The 26,626-nt window shown below is 32.2% G+C and overlaps 2 protein-coding genes and 1 non-coding gene across 4 annotated transcripts; 2 read left to right on the top strand and 1 right to left on the bottom strand.

Annotated features, from left to right (window-relative positions):
- Positions 1–8,763: 8,763 nt before the first annotated feature.
- On the top strand, positions 8,764–9,949 carry LOC25491394 (transcription repressor OFP14). Its single transcript, XM_013599298.3, has one exon. The coding sequence runs from the start codon at positions 8,865–8,867 to the stop codon at positions 9,738–9,740; it is 876 nt and encodes a 291-aa protein (XP_013454752.1). The 5' UTR covers positions 8,764–8,864; the 3' UTR covers positions 9,741–9,949.
- Positions 9,950–15,139: 5,190 nt separating this feature from the next.
- On the top strand, positions 15,140–20,547 carry LOC25491393 (heat shock 70 kDa protein 15). Of its 2 annotated transcripts, none has more exons than XM_024783057.1 (10): positions 15,140–15,297; positions 15,513–16,730; positions 17,022–17,249; positions 17,335–17,430; positions 17,552–17,779; positions 18,314–18,502; positions 18,597–18,743; positions 18,937–19,086; positions 19,171–19,301; positions 19,974–20,547. In XM_024783057.1, the coding sequence occupies exons 2-10, from the start codon at positions 15,561–15,563 to the stop codon at positions 20,188–20,190; spliced, it is 2,556 nt and encodes an 851-aa protein (XP_024638825.1). In that variant the 5' UTR covers positions 15,140–15,297; positions 15,513–15,560; the 3' UTR covers positions 20,191–20,547. The 2 variants fall into 2 exon arrangements, with proteins under 2 accessions (XP_024638825.1, XP_013454751.1); XM_013599297.3 differs by having other exon boundaries at positions 15,150–15,297; positions 15,528–16,730.
- Positions 20,548–22,557: 2,010 nt separating this feature from the next.
- On the bottom strand, positions 22,558–22,631 carry TRNAR-UCG (transfer RNA arginine (anticodon UCG)). The gene has a single exon. It is a non-coding gene; the product is annotated as a tRNA-Arg (tRNA).
- Between the last annotated feature and the right edge of the window lie 3,995 nt (positions 22,632–26,626).

The following is a 26,626-nucleotide window of genomic DNA, read 5'->3' as shown; positions in this document are numbered from 1 at the left end:
AAATGATTTTGCATATCAAAATGCTCTAAGAAATGCAATCTTATGCTTTCCAGATAAAAGTGAAGTTTTTTTTTTTCGTAAAACAATTGTAGATTCTCAATAGTGGTCTATACATTCTAGTTTTATCATACTGGTTTTTTTATAGATATATTTGATATCCCTACATATTATTTTACTTAGATTTGTTTGTTTTGGTTGTCCCCCAAATTTTTTTGTTGTTATTTTTTAATTAATAATATATACAATGAGGTGCATTCATCAAGCGATGTTTTGGAATGTCAGCATAACTGAAATTTCAAAACATCATTACGGTGACTTGGTCTCAACATAGTTTGGATGTATACCCCAAAATTAATGTATTATGATGTTAATGCATATTGCATTCATCTTTTGTATATAAAAAAATTATGATGTATTATGTACGGGGTCATTTTTTTCAACCCTGGCCTAGGGCCCGTAAAATGTTAGGAATGGCCCTGAATGGTGGTACAAGTAGCAAGTGGCTCATTGTGTCGGTCCATTGGCAGAGAAAGTAGAAACGACGATACAAGCAAGCAAGAGCTTGTGTTTGAAGGGGGAACATGATGAATAGATGGACTCACGCTTAAGGGAGAGTGTTGTGTGCAAGTGTGAGTTATATGTCTCACATCGGATAGAAAAGTAAAGGTTGAACATCTTATAAGTAAGAGGACCCATAAACTCATTGTCTTAAAGTTTTGGGTAAGAATGTGTCGTCTCTCTCACTTGTATGGTTGTTCCAGCCTCGATGTGGGCAGTCCCCTTGACTTCCCTCGTGACCCAACAAAGGCACACCTACAAAATGATCTGGTTTATAGAGAAGCATGCAATAGTGAAGTCATAAATGTTAGATTGTAGGAGCAATATTCATATATTCTATCTAATACTAAAAATACAATTTTAACAGCAAAAATAAAAAAACTATGTTATTTGAGATTCTTCAAGCTAAAAGTAAAATACACCTTTACTATAATATATAAATGAAAGAGTCCACAAATCCTAACTTACCGGGCAAAAAAAAAAAAAACTTAAATGTTATGATGGACGTCGTGGTCGAGGGTTCGAATCACGACTTTTCCACTTACATGTGTGTGCGAGTTTCCAATGACGGTTCACATTTCGTCTATCTACCAAATATTAATGTATTTACATTTCTATTATACATATAGATTGACTTGAGAATAATGCAAGTATTAGTGTACAATAAGAAAAAGTAATTAAGATTGTACTAAAAATTGAAATTATCATTTAATTTGGAACAAAATTTTAATACAAATGAATAACACGTTGCACTAAAGAAATACTACTATATTTTTTGGGTACAAAAAGAGGGCATAGCCCAAGAAAAAAGAAAAAGAAAATTGAGCGATTAATCGAACATTCCGTGGCATGCAAACGCTAGAAATCTCATCAAAAAGGAGACGTTGAAGCTCTCTTGGGGGAGTCTCAATCATATGCAAATCAAAGGTGTCCAAAGATAGACTAAAGTTAGCTAACCAATCTGCTGATTTGTTTCCTTCAGGCCATGTATGGTTGATCTGAACATGCTAACTCATGTTTTTTAGGTCACGAATGTGCCGAATCAAGGTAGGAACATTTTCATTGTTGTTACATTTCCCTGTTACCATGTCAACTAAAAGTGATGGGTCGCTTTCCACTTGCAGGTGTGTGATCCCCTGTCTTTGAGCCATATCCATACCAATATACATGCCCCACATCTCTGCATGTAGCGTGTCGCATGAACCTATCTTACGAGCATAGCTATTCAAACAATTCCCACTGCTATCACGAAGAAGGCCGCCACATCCCGAGAGATTAACTGAGCTTTTATGCGCGTCGTCACAGTTGAGTTTAACCCAGCCCTCTCGGGGTCTCTTCCATCCAATGAAAATAGTGTCAGTAGGTTGTGTTGAGACAAAATCCTTATTTGATGTTTTAAAGATTACAAACATATTATATTTATTTAATCTTGTTATCTACTAATTCGTTTTGTGAGAATTTGTTTCATGAGAATGAAATGAGAACGTTCTGGCGAAAACGATGAAAATGGAACAGTACATCAAAAGCGAACAAGTCTGCACAGCAAGAAAGCTTGGCTGATTATGTCTATTGGGCCATAAGAAAAGCTTTAAGCCCATTTGGAAAAGTAAAGCCCATTAAATGGATAAGATCACATGGCTTACTTAAGCATGACATCACTAGAGCAAAAGGACATGACATCATCAGAAGTGGGCTGCAAGTTATACAGCTCATCACAGCTGGTTATCTCATGCGCAAGCAAAGCAACAGTGCTTTCTAAGTCAGGCAAATCAGAAAGAACATTCTGAGAACGTTCTGGCTATTTTAAAGAAGAAAAGAGAAATCAATTGAGACTTTGGACAGCTATCAAAAACGTGTCCAACAGCTCTATTTTCTCCCTTGGTCACCAAGACACTCCTCACCTATAAATACAAGGGCCTTTGAAGGTCATAAGCAAGAGTTTTGCAAGCTAATATCTCTCAAAGTGAAAATCATCACTACAAACAAAGCTCTTCGCATACAAAGCAAATTCCAAGCTCTCTCACTATATCTCTTGGATCATCTCTCTTGAATTTGCCTCTTGTAAAACTCAAACAAAGATTTGAGTATTTATTCGATCCAAACAAATCTCTTCATACAAAGTGTGTTGTATTTCTCAAAGTCTATTGGGCTTAATAGTTTTGAGATAGAAAATTCCAACCTTTCTTTTGCTAGTGTGCAAAGAATTGTATAAGCCTGCTGAGGTTGATAATACAGGTGTTACGGACTGATCTGGTGTGATCAAGATATTGTAGTGCTAGTCAGAAGTTTCTGTTAGCAAGAAAACTATAGTGGATAATCTCACACGAGGTGTGGGGACTGGAAGTAGCCGGGTTTGGTGAACCAGGATAACTCTCCTGTGTTATTCTTCTCTCTCTCTCTATCTCTCTCTTTATTTAAAGTTACACAGTACACACACATTATTTTATTAATCTCCAGAATATTCTGGTCCTTGCTAAAATAATCTTTTAACTTAACATAATTTTTCTCATTCTGTTTATAATCATTCTTCAGAACGTTCTGTTCTAAATTCAATTAATTGTTATATACTCTAATCTTGTTAAGCTAACATACACCAAGATTATTCTTGAGTATATAAATCTAAACTTAAGTTTCAGGAATAATTTTTAAAAGGGTCACAATTCAAACCCCCCCTTTCTTGTGACGTTTATTGCTACTTCAGGTTGAGGTCATCAAGTTATGTGCATTTGTTCACAGTTATCAATCTCCATAGCCATATTAAGAATCACATCAATTGGATTAAAAGGTCGATGGAACTACTCTTCAAAAATGCTCTTATTCCTCCACGACCACAAGTGCCAACATGTTACCATAAAGATAGTTTGCCACTCAATCTTGTGTGCTCCCATCTTCTTGTTGTTGAGATTGTCAAAGATTCAATCCCTGCAATTCATAGAAAAGAAATTATTAATATGATTAGAAGCTACTAACCTAAGCCAAATTCGAGTTGATTGCACACAAGAAATATTACTATATTATGATTAATTGATCAATTTATCAATAAATGAGATGCTAAATAATTGGATTAATTTTACTTTGTTAAATTTTTTTTTTTTTTTTGGAAGATGCTAAGGACACGTGTTAAGATGTCCTATTAAGATCATCCAAAAAATAGTAAGTGATGTCGGTATTCTTGCATCGTTTATTATGTGGAATATTTGGTGTACAAAAAACATGTTAGTTTTTGATAATATCCAACCAAACATGTATTTGACGGTCGCAACTATTTTTTCCCAACATCATCTTGCTCATCAGGCTTTTGGTACTAACTCCTTGGATACTCGTACTCATACTCCAAGGATGGTGAGTTGGCAGCATGGGGATGAGGATATCATGATTCTCAATATTGATGGAAGTGCGTTGACAATCCAAGAAAGGCAAGTTATGATGGTCTAATTTGTAAGCACGATGGAAGTTTTCAACTTGGTTTCTTTGGTAGCGTGTAGGAATCTCAAATTTCCTACATGTTGAAATTCAAGCTCTATTAGCTGGTGTAAAGTTGTTTTAGATTGCGGGATATAGAAAGCTCATATGCTACTCCGATTCTCTTCATGTAGTTGGTGATGAATGAGACTAAAGGTTCCACCATTATGCAAATCTTTTAGAACTTATTTAGGTCTATCTTGCTAAGGATCGGTCTACTTTGATTCATCATATCTTTGAGAGAGGAATTATTGTGTTGATATTCTCTCCAAGATAGGAGCTAACAACATTTCAAATCATCTTATTACTGGGGGATGATTTAGGTGTGTCCTTTTCAAGGACTTTGTTTATTTTCGTTTTGGCTTCCTTTTTCTCATGTAACCATAAAAGGTCAACAATCACCAGTAATGGAATGCGACAAAAAAAAAATGTAAGAGACAATGGGTTGATTTACCCTCATCGATCATTCATCAACGTGCATGATCTCCGTTAAAGACCAACGTTATAGGTTTTTTTTTTGTCAAATTATAGGTTTTTTTTTTTTTACAAAGTAGTTTGTATTTTTTATCTATTTTTTTTTTTATGTATACTGTATATAAAGAAAAATAGCATTTAAAAAAGATAACGTTTGTTCAATTTATTACATTTGAAAGTCACAGATATAGGCGGAGACGCCACCTAGTTAGCCCAGGCACTCGTCCGGCTCAATCGATATTTTCTTTATACTAGGTCCAACCCAATAGCCCATTAACCCACTTGAAAAAATAAAATAAAAAATGGGCAAACTCAAATATTTTTCACACGCGCACAACAAAAGTTACTTGATGATGTTGATAATATTCGAATATTCACCGCAAAGAGATCTCGAAAATGTTATTTGCCTCCTAATTTTATTTAGTACACTTGGTAGATTATATTTCATCTCTTTTATTTCGATTTATAACTATTTATCTATACTATGACTATTTCAAATAATAACATAAATAATATCAAAATAGTTGGTTTTTTCTTTTCCAATTATACTCTGTAACAAATTTCGTATAAGATTATCATATTTTTGGTGTCATTCAAAAAGATAAAAATTTATATTATACTATATAATATTATATTTGTTACATTGTTGGTGTCATTGAAAAAGAAATGTTTAATTTTTTTTAATAAGAAAAAGTTATGATTAGTTTGTTACAATATAAAGGTGCAAAATATATATAAGTATAATATTTTTAGGCATCTATACTTGTACTTTTAAGTAAAATCAAAATTTTATAAAAATAACTATACGTATTATGCAACACTAAAATAAAATTATACGCATTAGCATGACAAAAAAAACAAACAGACGAACATAAAATATTACTCTAAACACTAATGTGTGTGTGTATTTCATAAAAAAAAATGTGTGTGTGTATTTCATAAAAATAAAAAAAACCGTTTATAATATTTAGACATTAGCACAATAAAATAGCGGAAACACGGATACGTGAGTTCCCATCTTTTTGTTAGTATATATTATGTCACATGTGAATTTACAATAAATTTTTTGTGCAGGCTCTATAAAATTCTAGGCTCCGCCACTGGCTACAAATATATATATTTTTACTTGTGATTTTAATATACTTTTTTGAGTTAATAGCGTTTTTCACCCCAGTAATATATTTCATTTTCAGTTTTCACACCTATAAAATTTTTGGTTTGATTTGCACCCTCGTAAAAAAAAAAAAATTCATAATACCCCTATCCAACTCAGCAAATACGTTGATTTGGCCATTTTTTTCATTTTTTATTTTTTTAATTGGCCATGTGTAAAATAAAATTTCCACATCACATTTTATTTATAAAACATTTGAAAATTAATTTAATAAATAAAAAAATCCAAAAAATATTCAGATTATTTTCCAAAAATTAAAAATTTAGAAAAATATTAATATTTTTTTACAAAATATAAAAAAAAACAGAAAAAATAGTCTGATTTTATACAAATGATTTTCAAATAGAAAAAAAATTATATTTTTTTAAAATTTAAAAAATTAGAAAATATATTCAGATTTTTTTTTAAATTAAAAAGATTTTAAAAAATTGTGGAATTTAATTTTCAAAATTAAAAAAAAAATGTCAGATTTTTCAAAAAATAATTATGGAAAAAATTTTAATTTTAAAAATCTGTATTCAGATTTTTTATTCCCCAATTTTTATAAAATATTGGGAAAAAAGTCATGTTTCCACGGCGATGGAAAAACCCTCTAAATTTGTATCTAGATTTTTAAAAATTAATTTTTTCCCATAATATTTTTTAAGAAATCTGACCTTTTTTTAATTTTTAAAATTTGTTTTTTTTCATATTTTAAAAATTAAATTCCTGAAATTACTAAAATATTTTTAATTTTAAATGAAAATCTTATACTTTTTTTTTCTGATTTTTTAAATTTTTTAGAAAAATCCGACTATTTTTCTATTTTTTTTATTCCGGAAAAATCTTAATTTTTTTTCGATTTTTCAAATTTTAGGGAAAAAATCTGAATATTTTTTTCAATTTTTTAAATTAATTTTCAAATATTTTAAAAATAGAATCTAATGTGGAATTTTTTTTTACACGTGGCCAATTAAAAAAAGTAAAAAATGAAAAAAAAAATGTCAATTCAGCGCCACGTAAGCGAATTCGCTGAGTTGGATGGGGGTATTCTGGAAAAAAAATAAAATTTAAGAGGGTGCAAATCAAACTAAAAATTTTATAGGGGCAAAAACCGAAAATGACATATATTACAAGGGTGAAAAACACTATTAACCCAATTTTTTTGAAGGAAATTTTAAATTTTTTGGTGGTGGTCGAAGTTTGAACCCCAACCTTGCATATATTATGTATTGTCCCAACCAATTTAGTTAAGCTCACGAAAACTGAAGAAAATTTTAATGTATGTTTATATAAAATATCGTTATTAATTTACACGCAAATTTCAAATAAATTATTGATAATTTACACTTGTTAACGCAATAAATAGAACGAAAAAAACGGACACGTGAATGCATGTCTTTTCGCTATTGAATAATAAGAAATGTGGGGTTTGCCATTTAAAAAAGTTTTTTTTTTTTAACAGTGAATCTCACTTTTTTTCTTTTCTTGTGTAAACCCTTTCATAATATTTGGCAATATTCGATATTTTTTTGGGCCAAATACATGACAAGCATCTGCTAACGCAAAGCTTCGATTATTTTTATTTTTTTGAGAGAACTTATTTACTTTTTGTCTAAATGCTTTAAGAATAATTTAATTTCAGTCAATGTGGTTTTAAAAAAAAATTGAGAAAGGAAATATGATTATCTTATAGATAAGATAGAAGATCTAAATAGTGGTTTTTCTTTTAAGAAATTAAAAAAGTGGTTTTAATTATATTATTACTATTTAAATATTCCCTTATTCTTTTAAGAAATTAAAAAAGTGGTTTTAATTATATTATTACTATTTAAATATTCCCTTAAAAAAATTATTATTATTATTATTATTGAAATATTAATTAAATTTAATAGATGTTAAAGTGATTCGAGTTATTAATTTGTAAGTAAGCACAAATCAGTCTCTTATTCATCATCTTAAAAGGTGAAATTTTAGTCACTAGGCCACCTTACAAGAAAAGTAAACACAAATTAGTATTTAGTTCACAATAGAAAATTTGCTACTCTTATACAGGAAAAAAAATAAAAACTAAAAATTAATCGGCTACTCACTTTATTCTTTTTTTACTCTTTTACAGAAACTTTTTTCAATTTATTCATGGTTTTTAAAATTCAATATAATATTAATTATTGTTTTGTCAATAATATTTTTAACTATTTATTCTAGAGAGAAAGATAGATAAAATAAGATAATAAATACTCTAAATAATTTTATTATAGAAAATAAATAAATAATTTGGTCAAAAGTAACAAAAGTTATTTCTCAATACATGTAAATAACAATAAAATGACTAAAAGATAAATGAATGAAAGGAAATTTCTAGTCTTATGTAGTGGACGGTATTCAGATACATCAAAAAGTCTCACATTATTCTTCCGTAATTAAAATTAAAGGTTATACGGTTTATTAACAGCACAAACTCCTCAATCTAACAAACATCTTTTACCGATAACATAATGTGAAGGTACAAAATCCACAATATCTAAAATAGACAAATGATTCAGAACAAAGTTAACATTTGTTCAAAAAAAAAGTTTTCCATTCAAAATTCAAACGTTATCATTTACCAAGACACAAAATTCATTTCAATAATGTTTTTTTATTCAACGTTGCTACTAGTAATAAATTCACAACCGGTCAATGTTGACCATAAGTTTTTTTCATCAATAAACGTTTCCCATGAGTTTTTTTCTTAACATTACTACCATTCTTTATTTTATTGATAAAAAAAATATATATTACCATTTCTTTTTATCCTTTATTTGCTAAGCATTAAACTAGTGGCGATCTTCTTCTTTTTATTGAAAAAAGGGGACACAATATCTCATTTATCCTTCAGAATCGTTTCAATTGGTAAAAGATCAAGGACTTAATAAAATTAATACCTTAGATTAATTGATTCAAACTCTACCTTTTCTTTTTTGATAAAGAATCAAATTCTACCCTTTGAATGAGATTTTTTTGCTAGAAGCATGATTTTCAACCAAGTTCATCTTTTTCCCTAATCCTATCCTATATTGCATTTAAGAAATCACACACACACCTTGATTTTTACCAAACCTTTTTTTCATTATGCCTATAAACCCACACTCTTCTATCCTCACATGAAATAACTTTGGCTATAACTTTCATTCATTCATGAAATTAATCCCCCGTTAGCCCAAAAATATCCAACATGCCAAAGAACTTTCAAAAATCCCTTCAAAATTACCTCTCCAAAATCAAAACCAATCGCCCAAGACAGCTTCGTATATCCTCTAAGAAATGGATTGGTCTCAAAGGTTGCAAGCATCCTAGAACTCCTTCTCTCTCTTTCGACAAGAAAAACAACGACAACAAGGACGATGAAGCCACACTAGAAGACGTTGACCGTTTTCTCTTCGAGAATTTCAAGTCTTTATACCTCGAAGATGACAAAGAAGCCGATTGTAACAACAACACTAAAAGTGTTGTCTCATCAGACGAAGAAGAAGATGATGAAGAAGAAGAGGAAACCCGTGAAGAAAAATATTCAAAACAAGGTCCCACCTTGTTCGATTCATCCAATGAGACACCACTAGATCTATGTGGATCTAACAGATTCGTTTTGACACGTGGTTTCTCAGGCTCCACGACAACAACAACAAACACATTTGAAGAAACAGGATCGTGCTCAAACTCGTCAACACCAAAAACCTTCAATGTTAATTCATTTTCAAAGGAGGATCAAATGAATATTCCTGATAATTGTGTTGTTGTGTTGGCGAGTTCGCCAAGTCCTTATGATGATTTTCGAAGATCCATGCAAGAAACGGTGGAAGCAAGGTTGAGGAACAATGAAAGTGTTGATTGGGATTTTATGGAAGAGCTTTTGTTTTGTTATATGAACTTAAATGAGAAGAAATCTTATAAGTTTATACTAAGTGCTTTTTGTGACTTGATCTCTATCATGAGGAAGAGTTCGGAGACTAAACCAGAGAAGCCGCGGAGCGTTCGGACTGTTAGGATTGGGACTGAGGTAAGGAAGAAGAAGATTAAAGAATTAACTTTAGAGTTTGAAGGTTCAAGATAATGAATCAAATTTGACAGATTATCTTGTGTTATTTTATTTTATTATTTTATTTTTTTTGAAGGAAGTCTTGTGTTATTTTATCTTTTGTATGTCTTTTGGATTTTTTTTTCACCCTAGTCTTGTGGCTTGCTAGTAATATGTACTATGATATTTTTTATGATATATGATCTATTTTCAATGTTGGAGAAAATAAATAAATAAATGTCAGAGAATTTCGGTGGTCGTTAATAGACAAATCATATATATGTTTCATAAGAATCTCGGTTCAAATAGGTTTGTAGACTTTTCTCAGTCATAGTAAAAAAAAAAAAAAAAAAAAAAAAAAATTGGCGTTAACCATCCGGTATCGCGTTCTCCTGGTCATAGTGAGAATTTGAGTCTACTTATTTAAATTTTTACTTAAAAATTAAAATAAAATATCATAGTTTAAGACCAAATTTTCATCGATATTATTAGATATACATCGATGAAAATTCTTAATTAGGATTTGGTAGTGAGAAACGTGACTCGAGTTGGTAGTGTGTATCCATTGTAGCAATGGTGTTTAAGCTTGAAACCTCGTAGTTGTGTGTATAAGTTTTAGTAGTGTTTGTCACTTGTCGACAGACAAATAAAAAATTGAGTTTCAGTAAAATGAGATGATTCAATCTTAAAAACAAAAATATTTTAAGATATAATTATTATTATTTTGTTCAAGTAGAAAGACATCTCTTAAGGTGTGAATAAATGAGGTGTTTGGAGTTTGAACTTTGGCGCCTGCATATATTATGCAATGTCTCGACCAACTGAATTAAGTTCACAGGTACTTTTAATATATACTTATATTGGTGAGTTAAATAATATTTGTAGTTAATATAGTATAGAAATTTCATATCCGTGGAAACCAAATTCGTGAAGAAAAAAGTACCAAAATCGCGAATTTAAGAAAATAGAGAGACCAATTTTTAGTGCGAAAATGCTATTTCTAGCAACAACAAAAAACTACATCTCGTGTGGTTAAAAATTTAATCCACATAGATAAATTTTTCGACTATCTTTTTGTTTATATTTTATCCTCGAGTGAGTAAATTTAAATGCTTGTAACTATAGCACAGCCCTTGAATTGCACGAAGCCGTGAAGAATGCATATTCCTTTCCCATTTTTATATAAGATGCAAGTAAAAAATATCCCCTAAGAGAGAAAAAATCACCGGAGATGAACAAAGCTACAACCACCTACATAGCAACATTGGTGCCGCAATCAACATCTCAAAACTAAGCTACAACAACTTGCCTTCGACGTAGTTGTTGTACTTTACATCATTGTTGTCAGTCGCTGCCGACATTATTATTGTCGTTGTCACACACAACTACATAAGGCTGCCACCATCATACGTCGTTGCTATCATTCTCTCCATCTCCGGTGTCACTATCACCATCGCCGTTGACGTTGTCGTTAACTGACACTGTCTAGGGGAGTTCAAATTATGGGAAGAAGGGAGTTCGGTGGTAGCTTGCAAGAGAAGGGGTGACGATGTTTAACAAGGAAGATGCAGTTTTATAATACAAGAGAATTCAATTAAGGGTGTGCGATGCCACGTCATTGTCGTGGGAGTTGCGCGACAATAAGTGTCGTGCACATTAGCACTAAATATGTTTGCATATTCATATTTCATACCTATATTGCATACATGTTCATTCTTAATTAAAATTTGCTAAAACTAGAGAATAAGTAAGCACACTTTCTCATACATCATTGTAAATTCACTTATTACATTTAAAGGATAGTTTCCTTCAATTTAAAATCGATCATTGTAACTAGAAAGAGCTACGAAGTTTTAGGGCTTAAGTGTGTTTGGTTTGCAACATACTTGATGTTCCGGGCAGCAAGATGGCGATGGTACTTTGCGATTAGGATGATATGAATATTCCAATTCAGCATTGGTGATCCCTTGCACAATTTCCCTTCCTTGTGTGTTTCCCATCAAAGTACTTAGAATTATAACAAGCATAGCTTCAAAACTCAACAACATTTTTGAGAAATTTTCCATGATAACTTTGTTTTGATTTGCCATATAAGAGAAGAATAGAAAATGTATTTGTTGATCTCTTACAAAGTGTCATGATACTTGTATATACACGAAGGAGAGGAAAGGAGATTGCATCATTGATGCAGTATCAATCCCAAAATTATTAAGGAATAATTACAAGATGGTACTAATTAAGAGCCAAGATGAGGGATTGCATGACTACAATTGAGGGATGCTAGTTAATGCAAAAATTCAAAATCAAACTTGCTGAGTTTTTCTTTCCAACCATGTGATGTGACTTGCTAAAAATTGGACTATTAAAATATTTGAATGGCATTGTTTAATTGTTGCTATTTGAACCAAGACTTCCGGCCCTCACATTAATTAAATTGTTTTTTTTAATAAGCTAGATTAGCTCATTCAAATTGTCACCGGAGGAGAAAATCGAATCTCAAACCTTTAAAATGAATATACTCTCAAATCTTAAGTCAGTATCACATACCAATCCAAGTGAGTTATAACAATAGTTGTTCCTATAATATGAATTCTTGCTCAAATTGCACTTTTTAATTGTTTTTGAATGCTCATCATAATGCTCACTAAGACCATATATAATGGTGGGTGATTAACCTATTTAGCACCACATTAAATTAGCACCCTCGTTGTGAAGTAAAATATATGGGTGCCTATGGAGAAGGGTGGTTATGGAATCACCCTCTCTCTTCATTTTTTGTTGGTCCTATTTAATAAATTAAATAAATTTTGTTGAAATATAATGATATAGAATTATTTGTGGGACCTATTTAATAATTTCTTTTGAAGTGTTGGATTGGAGAAAATTGGTACTTATTAAATACTTAAATATGTTTATAGTCCCTGCAAATAGGGCTCGTTTGAATTTTTGTCCCAGTACTTGTTAATCCCCCCAAAATTTCCTTGCAATTATTAATCACTTAATTACTTTTGTTTGCATATGTGTCAAGTGATTACTTATATGGCACTGACGTGGCTCTAGCTGACTGGGTAAGGACCTCGCTGGCTCAGCTTTTTGAACTTGAACTTCTCATTTTGCCCTTGATGAAACTAGAGGTGTGCGAATTGACCAAAATACCTCTAGCTTCCCACCACCCTATGTTTTTCTCTCTTCAATAACTTGTTGTTCTTCCCCATATTCCCAATCACATGAACCCTATTTACAGGGACTATAGACATATTTAAGCCTATTAAATATTACCGTAAAATTAATGATTTAGACACACCATTTAAGCACCTAATTTGGGGTATTATGTTGTGGATGGTCTAAGATCTTTTAAAAACTTTACCAAATTGGGTGCTTAAATGGTGTGTCTAAATTATTAATTCTCAACACAAAAGGTTCAAATTCTAAAGAAAAAACTTTTTAGAAGAATTTTTTTTTGGAAGTTAGAAGACACATAACATCCATGCAACGAAGGCTTTAGTTCATTTCTTGTATATAAATTGTAAAATTAAACTCCATACAAAGGAGTTCATTTCCGTCTGACAAAACTATGTATACTATATATGCATCTGCTCTCACATGATAACATTTTTACTTGAAACGTTGAAAGAACGATGTATGAAATTCACCTACCCTTTGCATACAATTTATAGACAAGAAATGAACTAAATCTTTTGTATTACAACTAGTGTGACACCCGTGCGTACGCACAGGTTGATGTATCTGCTATCAAACAATGTAATTTGAATAACATATAATAAACAATGAGGCCAGAATTAAAGATGACTTAATGGCAAAAACAACATAGCGAATTGAACATACAAAATACAATAGATGTTAAAACACATGACATACAACTTACAAATAAGGAGTACAAATTCTTTTGTCAAAAAATAAATAAATAAGGAGAACAAATTCTTGTTAAAAAAAATAAAGATTACAAATTACAATACAACCATAAATAAAAATTTAAGCTACATCATCGATATGAAATCAAGACATTTGAACTGTTCTACCATCAAGATTCAAAGGTTGTTAATCAATTTTAGAAAATTATTTATAAGAATGAATGTCATGGAAGTTGATACATTAAATGTAAACATTAATTTTTTTATTATTACTTTGAATTACAAAATATTTTAAAAAAAAAACTTGGAGATATATTTGAGGGTGTATGTATCTCGAAAATTAAATGGTATAAAATATAGTTTGAAATTGTTTTATTTTATCAAACTAAATGAAATAGCAATTTTGGATCTATTATTATTCACACCACCGTTTAGGTGTACACCGTCTGAATTAGCCAGAATTGGGTTAAGACTTAAGCCCAATCTCCCACATCAAACCCGGCCCTCACCTTTCACCCTCATTTTTTCATTATTCTGTAATACACACATAAGCGCTCTCTACCTCTCTCCCACTCTACCGTCGTTGCCAACTACCTCCCCCATCCACAATCGAGATCGGCCTCGACTGACCAAAAGAACCATGTATTATTTATCTCCTCAACCCTCTTTGTCTTTGTATCCAAACAAAATCAATAAATGAGCATTAATTGAGTGAATCTAAAATATAGATTTTTACTCATAATAGTAACCGAATAATGTATATTTTATGGCATGAATAGTGTGATAAAGTAGTATTTTTACTGTGTTTATAGGTTTTGTCATAGGTTTTATTGTGGGACACCCCTATAAAAAACTTTGAGTTGAATTTTATATTCAACTTTAATTCTTGACCATTCCTTTGTTGAATTTAATATCGTCCTTTAATTCTTGTCCATATAAATGCAATTGTTAATATAAAAAATTTAAAAAACAATGACATGGAATTTTCCTATGATGTTATTTTTAAGCGGTATATAAGAGTTTTTGATGTCAATTTATAGACAAGATATTAATTAATCATGAATTATTTTAGAAATTCATAACTCATGAAATATCTATTCTATTAGCAATACATGTGACATTATCTTCACATTTAGTTGTTACAAGAACCTCCAAGAAAATCATGTATGTGCATAATCACAAGTTTTTTAGACTAATTATTTTGTAGGTCCCTAAATAGAGAGAGAGTATGTATGTATGTATGCAGGTTATAAGAGAGTGGACATATGAATGTTAGAAAGATGTGAGAGATGGTTAAGGTGAGGAAATCAAACCAAGAAGGTGGGAATAATAATACTTATTTTTTTCTTAGAAAAGATTAGTACATAGGTAAAACCCAAAACCAACAAAAAAAAAAAAAAACAAACAAACCTAGAAAAGATTATTCAAAAAAACAAAAAACACGACCATAGAAAAAGATGGTTCTAGAACCAAAAAAACATCGATGACGTATTCAACTTAACAAAGAGTGTGGGACCACTCTACCAGATTCTCTATATCTTTTTCTTCTATTTACAGGAAAAAAAATATTTATCAGAAATTTCTTATAACCTAAATTAAATTCCAAAAACAATTTTCCTCTACTACTTTAACGTGTGTGTTATATTGTTCAGATTCTTCAAACTGAATCACAACATAACCATACAAAACCCTAATTTCCTCTCTTCTCGCATCCCTAACAGGTAAAACCCTAATCCAGATCTGTCTCGTTTTCTCTTAGATTCAACGTTCTTCATTATCGATTCTAAATCTTAGTATTATTCTTATTATTATCACTGTTTTATTTGATTTAGTTTAATTTAATTGTTCATGCGTAGTAATTATTAATCATTAATTATTACTATTATTGTTGTTATTGTCACTTTGAGATTTATTGAGTGTTGATAATTAATTTCAGATTTATTTTTACAAGTTTTTGTGGTGAAGTGAGATTTGATTTAGGAAGATGAGTGTGGTGGGATTTGATTTTGGTAACGAGAGTTGCATTGTTGCTGTTGCTAGACAAAGAGGGATTGATGTTGTGTTAAACGATGAATCTAAGCGTGAAACACCGGCGATTGTGTGTTTCGGTGAAAAACAGCGGTTTATTGGTACTGCTGGTGCTGCTTCAACCATGATGAATCCTAAGAATTCAATTTCACAGATTAAGAGACTTATTGGGAAATTGTATTCGGATCCGGATTTGCAGCGTGATCTTAAGTCGTTGCCTTTTAGTGTGGCTGAGGGGCCGGATGGGTATCCATTGATTCAGGCGCGTTATTTGGGGGAGGTTAAGATGTTTACCCCGACACAAGTGTTTGCGATGATGTTGGGGAATATGAAGGAGATAGCTGAGAAGAATCTTAATGCTGCGGTTAATGATTGTTGTATTGGGATTCCGTGTTATTTTACTGATCTACAGAGAAGGGCTGTGTTGGATGCTGCAACTATTGCTGGTTTGCATCCGCTTCGGTTGCTTCATGAAACTACTGCAACTGCATTGGCGTATGGGATTTATAAGACAGATCTGCCAGAGAATGATCAGCTGAATGTAGCTTTTGTGGATATTGGACATGCTAGTATGCAGGTGTGTATTGCTGGATTTAAAAAGGGGCAGCTGAAAGTGTTGGCTCATTCGTTCGATAGGTCTCTTGGTGGTAGGGATTTTGATGAGGTTTTGTTTCATCACTTTGCTGGAAAGTTTAAGGAGGAGTACAAAATTGATGTGCTTTCGAATGCCAGGGCTTGTTTGAGGCTTAGGGCTGCTTGTGAGAAGATGAAGAAGATGCTCAGTGCAAATCCTGTGGTGCCCCTAAACATCGAGTGCTTGATGGATGAGAAGGATGTAAAGGGTATAATGAAGCGTGATGAGTTTGAGGAACTGAGTCTCCCGATTTTGGAGCGTGTTAAGGGACCTTTGGAGAGGGCACTTGCTGAAGCAGGACTCTCAGTTGATGATATACATATGGTGGAGGTCGTTGGTTCCGGCTCTCGTGTACCTGCTATAAACAAGATCTTGACGGAGTTTTTCAAGAAGGAGCCTAGGCGAACAATGAACGCCAGTGAATGTGTTGCTAAAGGTGCTGCATTGCAATGTGCTATTCTTAGCCCAACGTTTAAAGTGCGAGAATTTCAGGTAACATTTCTTCGGCATTTGGTTTTGTGAGTTTACTTGGTTATTGTTTTCCATTCCTATTTCTTCTACTCATAATAAAAGTGTGTTCCTTTCGGAATAATGAATTTTTACATTTTCAAAGCTATTTTAATTGCTTATCTTTGGTATATACCTCTGTTAAGGCCTTAATGAATTTTCACGCGGGTTTCTTTTTGTGTGTGTGTTTATTTTATGTCCTTTGCTATGACTTGTTCATATAATAAGTTTTGCATGATCTGGTATGATGTGGCTATTTTATCTCATGATGTGAAGGTCAATGAAAGCTTTCCTTTCTCGATCTCTCTTGCGTGGAAAGGTTCTGGTCCAGATGCACAGGATAGTGGACCCGACAATCAGCAGAGTTCCCTTGTTTTTCCAAAGGGTAATCCCATACCAAGTATCAAGGCACTGACATTCTACAGGTCAGGAACATTTTCCATTGATGCACAATACAGTGATGTGAATGGGCAGCAAACACCTGCTAGGATCAGCACATATACCGTAAGCCATTTGACAAGTCTTTTAATTTCTTTATTTAGTATTTTTTATCACATGGAAGTCATTTTACCATTTTGATTGTATGCAGATTGGTCCTTTCGAAGCGAAACAAAGCGAAAAGGCAAAAGTTAAAGTGAAAGTTCGTTTGAATGTGCATGGAATTGCATCTGTTGACTTGGCAACTGTAAGTCTTCTAGTGGCTGCTTAATTTTCTTGCCTACCATAACCTATTGTGCATTTATGATTTTAAGTCACTGAACATTTTTTCCTGTGAATTAAAAACTTTTACTTGTTTTTTTGTTTAGGTCTTGGAAGAGGAAGAAGTTGAGGCTTCAGTTTCCAAAGAATCAGCTAAAGAGCCTACTAAGATGGAGGCTGATGAAGCTCCTGCTGATCCTGCTGCACCTCCCAATGGCAACGATGCCGATGTTAATATGCAAGATGCAAAGGCCAATGCTGATACCCCTGGGGTTGAAAATGGCGTCCCTGAGACTGGAGATAAGCCTGCACAAATGGATGTTGATGATACCAAGGTGAGTACTATTGAAAGGAATATTTAAGTGTATTCTCAATATCAAAACTCCTTTTCATATGCAACTGTTGGATTTTTTTAATGTAAGTGTTTAGCCTGTCATGGTGTCATGGTTTTGATGTGCCTTTCTGTCTGCATTGGAGCTTTTGACAATGTAAAATCAGCCTGCTTATTTTATTGGTATTCACATGAAAAAGGGTCTGTTTACTAATTTTTGATGGGACAGTAATTAGTTTTTCAGATGATGATAGTGCCACAGTTTATGTTGCTTAAACTAACTAAGAAAACAATTTTAAGAACAGTTTCACAAGTATGGCCTTGTTGAGGTTTATTGTGGTGTTTCCACGTGTTTGCCTGATACTGTTACTGATTTAACTTGAAAATGATTTCCTCATTTTTCTCTTCTAGATTAAATGCAAATCTCCTTAGGATGTACTTGATCAGTTTTTGATAAGATGATAGTGGTACAGTTTACCATAATCCAATATCAATTTTTGCAAGAACTCACCAAAATCTAAATATGTTGTTGATTCAGGCTCCAAAGAAAAAGGTTAAGAAAACAAATGTTCCTGTAGCAGAGTTGGTTTATGGAGCAATGGCACCTGTGGATGTCCAGAAAGCTGTAGAGAAGGAGTATGAAATGGCTTTGCAAGATCGCGTGATGGAAGAAACAAAGGACAAGAAAAATGCAGTAGAGGCTTATGTTTATGACATGAGAAACAAGGTTGTTCTTCTCTTACCCGAAGTTTAACATGAAATACAAATGCCCGTCATTCATAATTGCTGAAACTAATTTTTCTTTTCTGCTATCATTTTAGCTTAATGACAAATACCAAGAGTTTGTCATTGCTTCTGAGAGGGAAGGTCTTACCGCAAAACTTCAGGAGGTGGAAGATTGGCTATATGAGGATGGTGAAGACGAAACTAAAGGTGTATATGTTGCCAAACTTGAAGAGCTCAAAAAGGTAAGTTTTGCATACAAGACAGTAACTGCTCCTGTCCTATGTCAAACTGTAAAACTTTAGAAAGAAAAAGGGATCAGAGAATCCCTGTTGATTTTACCCTTTGTGCTTATATGCACAAATACTGTGGCTGGAGACATTGTCATGTTAGTTAACCACTGACAACCTTAATTGAGCATTGCTTATGCAATTGCAGCAAGGCGACCCGATCGAAGAGCGTTACAAAGAGTACGAGGAGAGGGGCACAATAATTGAACAGTTCAACTATTGTATAGGCAGTTACAGAGAAGCTGCAATGTCAACTGATACCAAATTTGATCACATTGACATTAACGAGAAACAAAAGGTAATCACCTGTCAATTTTTTCCCCCTTTTCCATAAAATGGTTGTAATTTATTCTGAAGTGTATTTATTTTAATGTGTTCGTAGGTCTTGAATGAATGTGTTGAAGCTGAGAACTGGCTCCGGGAGAAGAAGCAGCAGCAGGACTCGCTTCCAAAACATGCCAACCCTGTACTCTTGGTAGCTGAAATAAGAAAGAAAGCTGAGGCTATTGATAGGTATTTTTGTTTTAACTCTTTCTGTGTGATATTCACGGGTAGGGTACCCTCAATATCACCTCAAAAAAGAGGTCTAAGAGTGGACCTATTAAGCTTTATCTGTTATAGCCGGTTAACATACTATTTTACTTGTAATATTTTTTATTCTTTATATAAATATATCATTTTAAAAGGAAAAAACATGTTAACCTGCTTTAGCAGGTACATTCAAGACGTTCACCATTAGTCCTCTTTTTTGAGGTGCATATTAGGCTCCCCCAATATTCAGACTATTTGTTTTCTAGGAAGCCCCTTGTTGTGGCCTTGCTTAATGTATTTATATTAGGGCCACCCAATATTCATACTATTTATGTTTTCTAGGAAGCCTCTTGTTGTGGCCTTGCGTAATGTATTTATATGAACTCTTCAGTTGTGTTGGGCAGGATTAACTGCAACTTTATGTAGCTCCGACACTTTAGGTCAAGGTGTGTTAGGTGTCCAATACATGTTGGATACTGACACATAATTATCTTCAATTGTACAGTTTTCTCAAATGATGACATGTGTCAGTGCTTCATAGACTGTAATTTGTGAATCTTGATAAACCTGTTGTTTTCTTATCACTATTAATTATTACTCCATTCTCTTAATTGTTCATCTGTCTATTCTAATCAAAATATATATCTTGAATAGGTTCTGCAAGCCGATTATGACAAAACCAAAGCCAGCCAAGCCAGCTGCTCCACAAACACCACCAAGCCCAGCTTCTTCAGGTTCTGAGCAGCAGCAACCTCAGGCAGATGCGAATGCCAGTGCCAGTGAAAATGCTGGTGATAGTGAAAATCAGGCTTCATCAGCATCCACCGAACCAATGGAAACTGATAAGCCAGAGAATACAAGTTCTGCCTAATTTTTGTTCTTGATTTAGTCTACTACATTTTGTATCAGCATATATGACTATGAATTGCCAGAATTTGTGCTGGAAACAGGGGCTTGGGTGGGTGGACAGTGAATGGCTGCTGATGTGTTTGATGTGGAGCCCTCTATGTTGGTTGGTTTGTTAAGTTTCAATTAATATACTTGGTCTTTGGAATCCGGATTTTTTACAGAAGGGTTTTGAAGAGAAAATGATTGTGTGTTCTGCCTTCCTAAATGTGTGGTGGTAAGAGGCAAAATTACGCTCTTTAGGTTTATAAATTTATATGATATATTTGAGTATCATTTCCAGGATTTGAATTATAATTTTGTTTCCCATTTTGTGTTTCAATTCCATTTGACTTTTTTTTTTTGTCAAATATACTTTCTCTCTTGTTTGGTTGCATGTGATGATCATCATCTAGGCGTTTCTATGAATCTTCTTTAATAATCTCCCTCAAAATAGATTTTGGACTTTAGAAATGAATCTGGTGTTATTAATCAGATAAGCCTTGGGTAGTAGGTATTGTGACGAGATATCTTATAAACTCTTCAATAAAGCTTAAGTGTATTTAACACTAGAAATGTTTTGTTGAAAACAATGTTTTAATACAAGATTGAGTGTTATATTTCACTAGGGGTTGAAAGTTTGTATCAGGAACTTTTATTTGAGTTGAGAGGTATCAGAAAAGGAAAGTTTGGAGGGGAGGGAAGGGATAGGAATAGAATCTCTTCCATTGTTTTCAATGGGGAGTGGAGAATGTAGCCGTTCATTTTTTTTGTTAAGATTATTATTTAGAATTTAATTGTTATGCACCGACGGTGTAAAACATTTTAGTTTTTACACATTCATTCAACTAAATCACGACTAATAGATATCTATTGAATTAGGAATTATCCTATAATTTTTTTTTGAAGTTTTCTTCCAATGCATATTTTAAATTTCTCATGTGGAAGTTTTTGTCTAATAAAGAAAACGTTTTCCTTCTCATTTTGGTCTAAGGTGTGGGAGTTAAGACTATTCTCCTTTTTTCCTTCTCATTTTCTACTTCCTTATCGCCAAAACGTTTTCCATCCTGCTCAAAACTTCCAAACAAAATTATAGAATGGGGAGCTATTCGTTTATGAAGTAAATATCACCACCACTACTATTATCACTGTAATTATCATTCACAATTTAACTTTTAATAATTGTGTGATCTGTAATGATATGTACCTAGGAGTATTAACTCTTGATTTTTCATCGATAATTTAGGTTGTTTATTTGATGGTTAAGGTTTTTTCATATTTACATTTCAATGTGAATCAAGGGAATTAAACACTGATATGGCACTCACTCATAATATGAATTATAGATATTTTCCAAGCAAACTCAAGAATGTTCAGATGGGATGATTAGAGTTCTCTTTCAGTTTAATTAGAGCTTAATTAGATGTCCCTGCTTCAAGAATTCAACAATGTTAAATCTCTATTACTTATGTTTAGTAAAAAAAAAGTTCTTATGTTTGGTTCTCTACTTATGGACATTTTATATGATAGCTAAGTAAAAAGTTTACTTTTATTTTAAAAAATGTTCAATAAGTTCTACAATTAAATGACTATTAGTTCAAAACAAGGGTCATGCTAATATGTGCCCACATGTTAGTGATTATACAAGTAAAAAGTATTTGTTAAATAGACTTAATTTTCAACTTTTGATAAATAAATTAGCACAATTTTTAAAAACTAATTTCTATTTTTTGGTATACTAACATATGCTCTGAAAATAATTTCTACATAGAATGATAGAAAGTGGTTCGTTCATTCAAAAGGTATATGTTTTCCTCCATACAATTCAGATCATTTATGAAAGAGCAATGATATTTGTACATCCATTCCATGAAAACTTTAGTGACAACCTTCTTTTTCTCTCTTCTTATTGGTCAAAAACAATGGAGAGAGAAAAAGGAAGAGAGATGAAAAAGCCATCATGTGAGTATGAGAGAGAAAGTTGTACAAAAGTTGTCACAAATTGATTGTACAAATATCATTTCTCTTTATGAAAAGGTGAAATAGGAATATACCACTTGACATAAACTCTTTATAGGGCTGAATTTAAATTCGAAATTATTTATACGTATATCCTTAAATTCAAGGACCTTCAAGAACACACTTAGGTCCCTCAAAAAAAAAAAAAACACACTTAAGGGACAACAAACGAAAATAAGACCCTCGTTAACAATTACTAGTATCATAATGTATGAAGAATCAATAGCTTGACTTAAGAATAATAAGTAACTCATTGGTGTATTGAATAATGGACAGACACTATCTAAAACGAAAAGATTGTATATGAAAACATATCAGAAAAATAAAAAGGAATCGACCACAGTGGGAGTCGAACCCACGACCTTTTGATCCGAAGTCAAACGCGCTAATCCACTGCGCTATGCGGTCAACTGTTGAGATTCTTACGTATAACTAATACAAGTATTGTTTCACTTTTGCTAAAATTATATGTCACACAGAAATACTAAACAACAGACTCCACAATTCTCTTCTCATCCAAGGTGTAGTACCTCAATTTTGTTCCATCAATTTAAAAAATTCAAAAGTAAGGATAATTACTTGATTTTTTTATCATGTTTTCCTCATAAAATCCAAAAAACGTAACATTATTTCATTTAGGGTTAATTGTTTAAATTGACCCCGTAAAATACACAATGTTTGAAAAATAATCCTGTAAAATGAAAAATACATATTCTAACTCTGTCATTTGAGATTCTTCTTATTTTTGACCCTATAATATACGTGTGGATCAAGAAAGTGAGAGTCAAGGATTTTTGACATTACATTTTTATTTTTTTTACGGGAAGATAGCTCATTTCATTTCATCTAAAACAATAGAGTCAATACAATAGGGAGGATGATTGAAAATACTGGGACTGGCATGTAAAATAGATACTCGAGCAAGATTATGAGTGACTCTATTAGCTTGTCTCCTAACATAAACTAGAGCATAAGTAACATTAGAAAAAAAAGCAACGCCCTACAATTAGAGAGTAAACTTCCTAATTCATTAACATATGGGCTATTACTAAGGACAACATTCACAACAAGCAGACAATCAGTTTCAAAAACAACGCGATTGAGACCAAGATCGAGAGCAATTTGGAGGGCTTGTTGTAGAGCAGTAGCTTCACCCTCAACTGCGGTTGAAATAAAGGGAAAAACTATTGAGTGAGCTTGGATAAGATGTCCAAGGCTGTCTCGGAAATAGATACCAACACCAAATTTTCCTTCGACTTTGAAGAGGGCACAATCAACATTACACTTTATCCAATCTGCCTGCGGTTTAGACCATCTTGGGGTAGCTGGCTGCAAAGTATCATTGGGACGGTTGCACCACATGAAATCTTGAACAGTATCCAACGCTAGCACACAAGATGTTTGTGCATTGACTGGTTTTTGTTCCCATAAACAAGCATTACGTGCACGCCAAATACTCCATAAAATAGCTACAAACCAACACGAGGTAAAGCAAAACTAACACTTACCTATATTGAGAGTAGGTGTGTGTTCACATGGGAAAGGTGAATCCTTTCCCACGATGGGAAAGTTTATATTGACCCTTTAGATCAAATCAAGAACACATTCTTATGATACTCTCTCCTCACTAGATTATTTCTTTTACACCACTATACACCACCAACTTTCTTCACCAGACCCGCAAATGCTTGATTCCTCTCCATATCTCTGTGTAAGCTTCTTTCCCATGGCTTTTTCAATATCTTTGTGCATGCTTTGTCTGGATTTCACTCATACTTGGTTTTTCATTTATAATTTTAATTTTGTTAAATTTACAATCAAGTTTCTACTCATTTTTTAAATAATATCTTTCTGATTTCACTTTCCTTTGTTTTCCCTTATTCCACTCCACATAATAGCAGCAACAACAAAATCTCAATAGTTCATAAGAAATTGGAGCAAAGTTTTACACAATAATAATCAACAACAACAAATCAAACTTCAATTTTGTATAATATGTAAACAAGTAAACAACAACAACAGAAACAGAATATCCAAGGTTGTTATACAGAAATAACGTTCCAGATCTCATTTCTTTAATTTTTTTTTGAGTTTATCAATCTGGATGTTTTGGTTCTATGATGATTTTGAGTTTAGTTCCATGAAGTTATTGATTTGGGTGTTTCCAGATCTCATCTCGTAGTGAAGAAGATGAAAGGTTAAGATCCATATAATAATATAAAAATTAATGGTTGAAGCGGAAGTTTTTTTATTAACTGGAATTGGAGAGGAATCAAGCATTTGTGGGTTTGGAAAAGAGAGATGGTGGCGTTTTTAATGTTGCTGGTGGTGGGGAGGAGATAACGGTGGTGGAAGATGTAAAAGAAATAATCTAGTGTGGAGAGAGTATTATAAGAATGTGTTCTTGATTTGATCTAAAGGTCCAAATAAACTTTCCTATGATGGGAAAGGATTCACCTTTCCCATATAAAATGTCACCTTGAGAGTAATACCAATTTTTCTTTTCTTTGGTTATGGATTTTTTTTCCCATTCGGCATCGAAGAGTGTCCATCACATTCTTAGCAAGGGGTTGAACCCACTCCTCCCCTTATTTCAACATTAATATCTTTATTTCTTTTCCTAATAAAACTATAGTCTTCATAAACAATGTATGTAAGTCATAAAAAATTAAACATTTTTCTTTCTTCTATGTCTCACTGCTCTTCATTATTTGCAACAAACAAACAAAATCCACAATTATGTTGTTTTACCATTTTGCCACGATGTATACCTCGACCTTATTTTTAGTATAAATTGGAGCACAAGATCAGAAAAGAAAGAGGCATGGAGAAAAAGAACCAAAAACACATAGAAAAGAAGAGATGTAGAAAAAGAAAGAATACAAACAAACATAGAGGGATATTACATTTACAACTCTCATCTCTATAAACTCATCTTCTTTTTTAACTCATCCTCCATTCAAAAATCTCAAGTACATTTCCTTAAATATATTGTAGATCATTGTATGATATTAAAGTTGAAGCAACATACCATTGAAAACATTAATTAGGATAAAATATCAAATCTTTGATCTGACTCTAATAACTAAAAGAAGAGTTAACGTGAGTGATATCAGTGGCATTAATAAGTTTATACGATGAAAGTATGAAACCAACAATTGTCTGGTTTGATCATTTTAACTATCTAAATGTTTTTTTTTTTCCTACCTTGTTGCTCATTACCATTTCACATTAATTCAATTCATATTGATTTAAGAGTAAAAAATGTTTTCGTTCGTGAAATTCATACAAAACAATTGAAGTAAAAAAAAATGCTCTACATAAATCAAGCACTTCTGAGAAATAAGGCAAAATAAACATTCTAGTTTCGTGATAGATAATTAAATAAAAAGCCAAGTATAATAAGTTAAAACCAATGGATATGATATAATAATATACTTATAGAAAATTGATGGGAAGTTCAAAATGGAATTGTAAAAATCGACATGATAATTCTCGTCCTCAACCAAAGACTAGTTCTCTTTGATTTCTACTCCGTAAGCATGAGGGACATAGCATAAGTAATACAAGTGTGGAGGGGTTAGGTGAAAGTTATTATAACAACCACAAACTAGGGATAGTTGATTCTTTCTTGAGTCTAGAAACTAATATGTGAGTCTTCAAGACCTCAAGCAAAGTCAAAGCTCAATAAAATTGGACAATGAGTCATATAACCCACGCTCCCTATTTAAAGCGCCACTAATGAGTTTCAGTCGGTAATAAAATAATAATTTTTTCTAAATACCTCATTTGCACAATTTATTAATCACACAATTAACAAACACATTATTTTGACTATTTTTCACTAATTACCTCATTATTTTAATAAAATAATAATTTTTATATTAATGGGGTGAAAAGTGATAATTATTTAATGTCATGTCATATTTTATATTAATTTATTTAAAAATAAATTTAAAAAAAAAATTTGGTCGAAAGAGATGAAATTTCAATAAAAGGCGATATAACCAATGAAAATGTTAAAACCACAAATCAAATACAGATGAAGCTACGTTAATTTATGTAAGGTAACTATTTTATTTTTGGTGTACCTGTAAGGTAACGATTGAAAGTAGTTTCTTATCAATGAAATTTGTGAAGAATAAAATGTTGAATGTGTGAATTTATTCGTAGATTTATTATTTTTAGTTTTATAAATTGTCTATACTTCTATTTAAATTGGCAATTGACTAAGTGTAATATCATTGTAATCTTAGTATTCAAGCTTTTGTAAACATGTCTTCAACTCAAATATTTGTATAGAAAAATAATATTGGTACAACCATTTTATAATAACTTTTGTGACAACATAATCTCTTCTATTTATATTGTGTTTGTACACTTTCTCTTTATTGTTTTGGTTT

This window comes from Medicago truncatula, chromosome 4, assembly GCF_003473485.1.
Source record: "Medicago truncatula cultivar Jemalong A17 chromosome 4, MtrunA17r5.0-ANR, whole genome shotgun sequence".
Taxonomy (NCBI): Eukaryota; Viridiplantae; Streptophyta; class Magnoliopsida; order Fabales; family Fabaceae; genus Medicago; species Medicago truncatula.
This window is presented reverse-complemented; position numbering and strand designations above follow the sequence as displayed.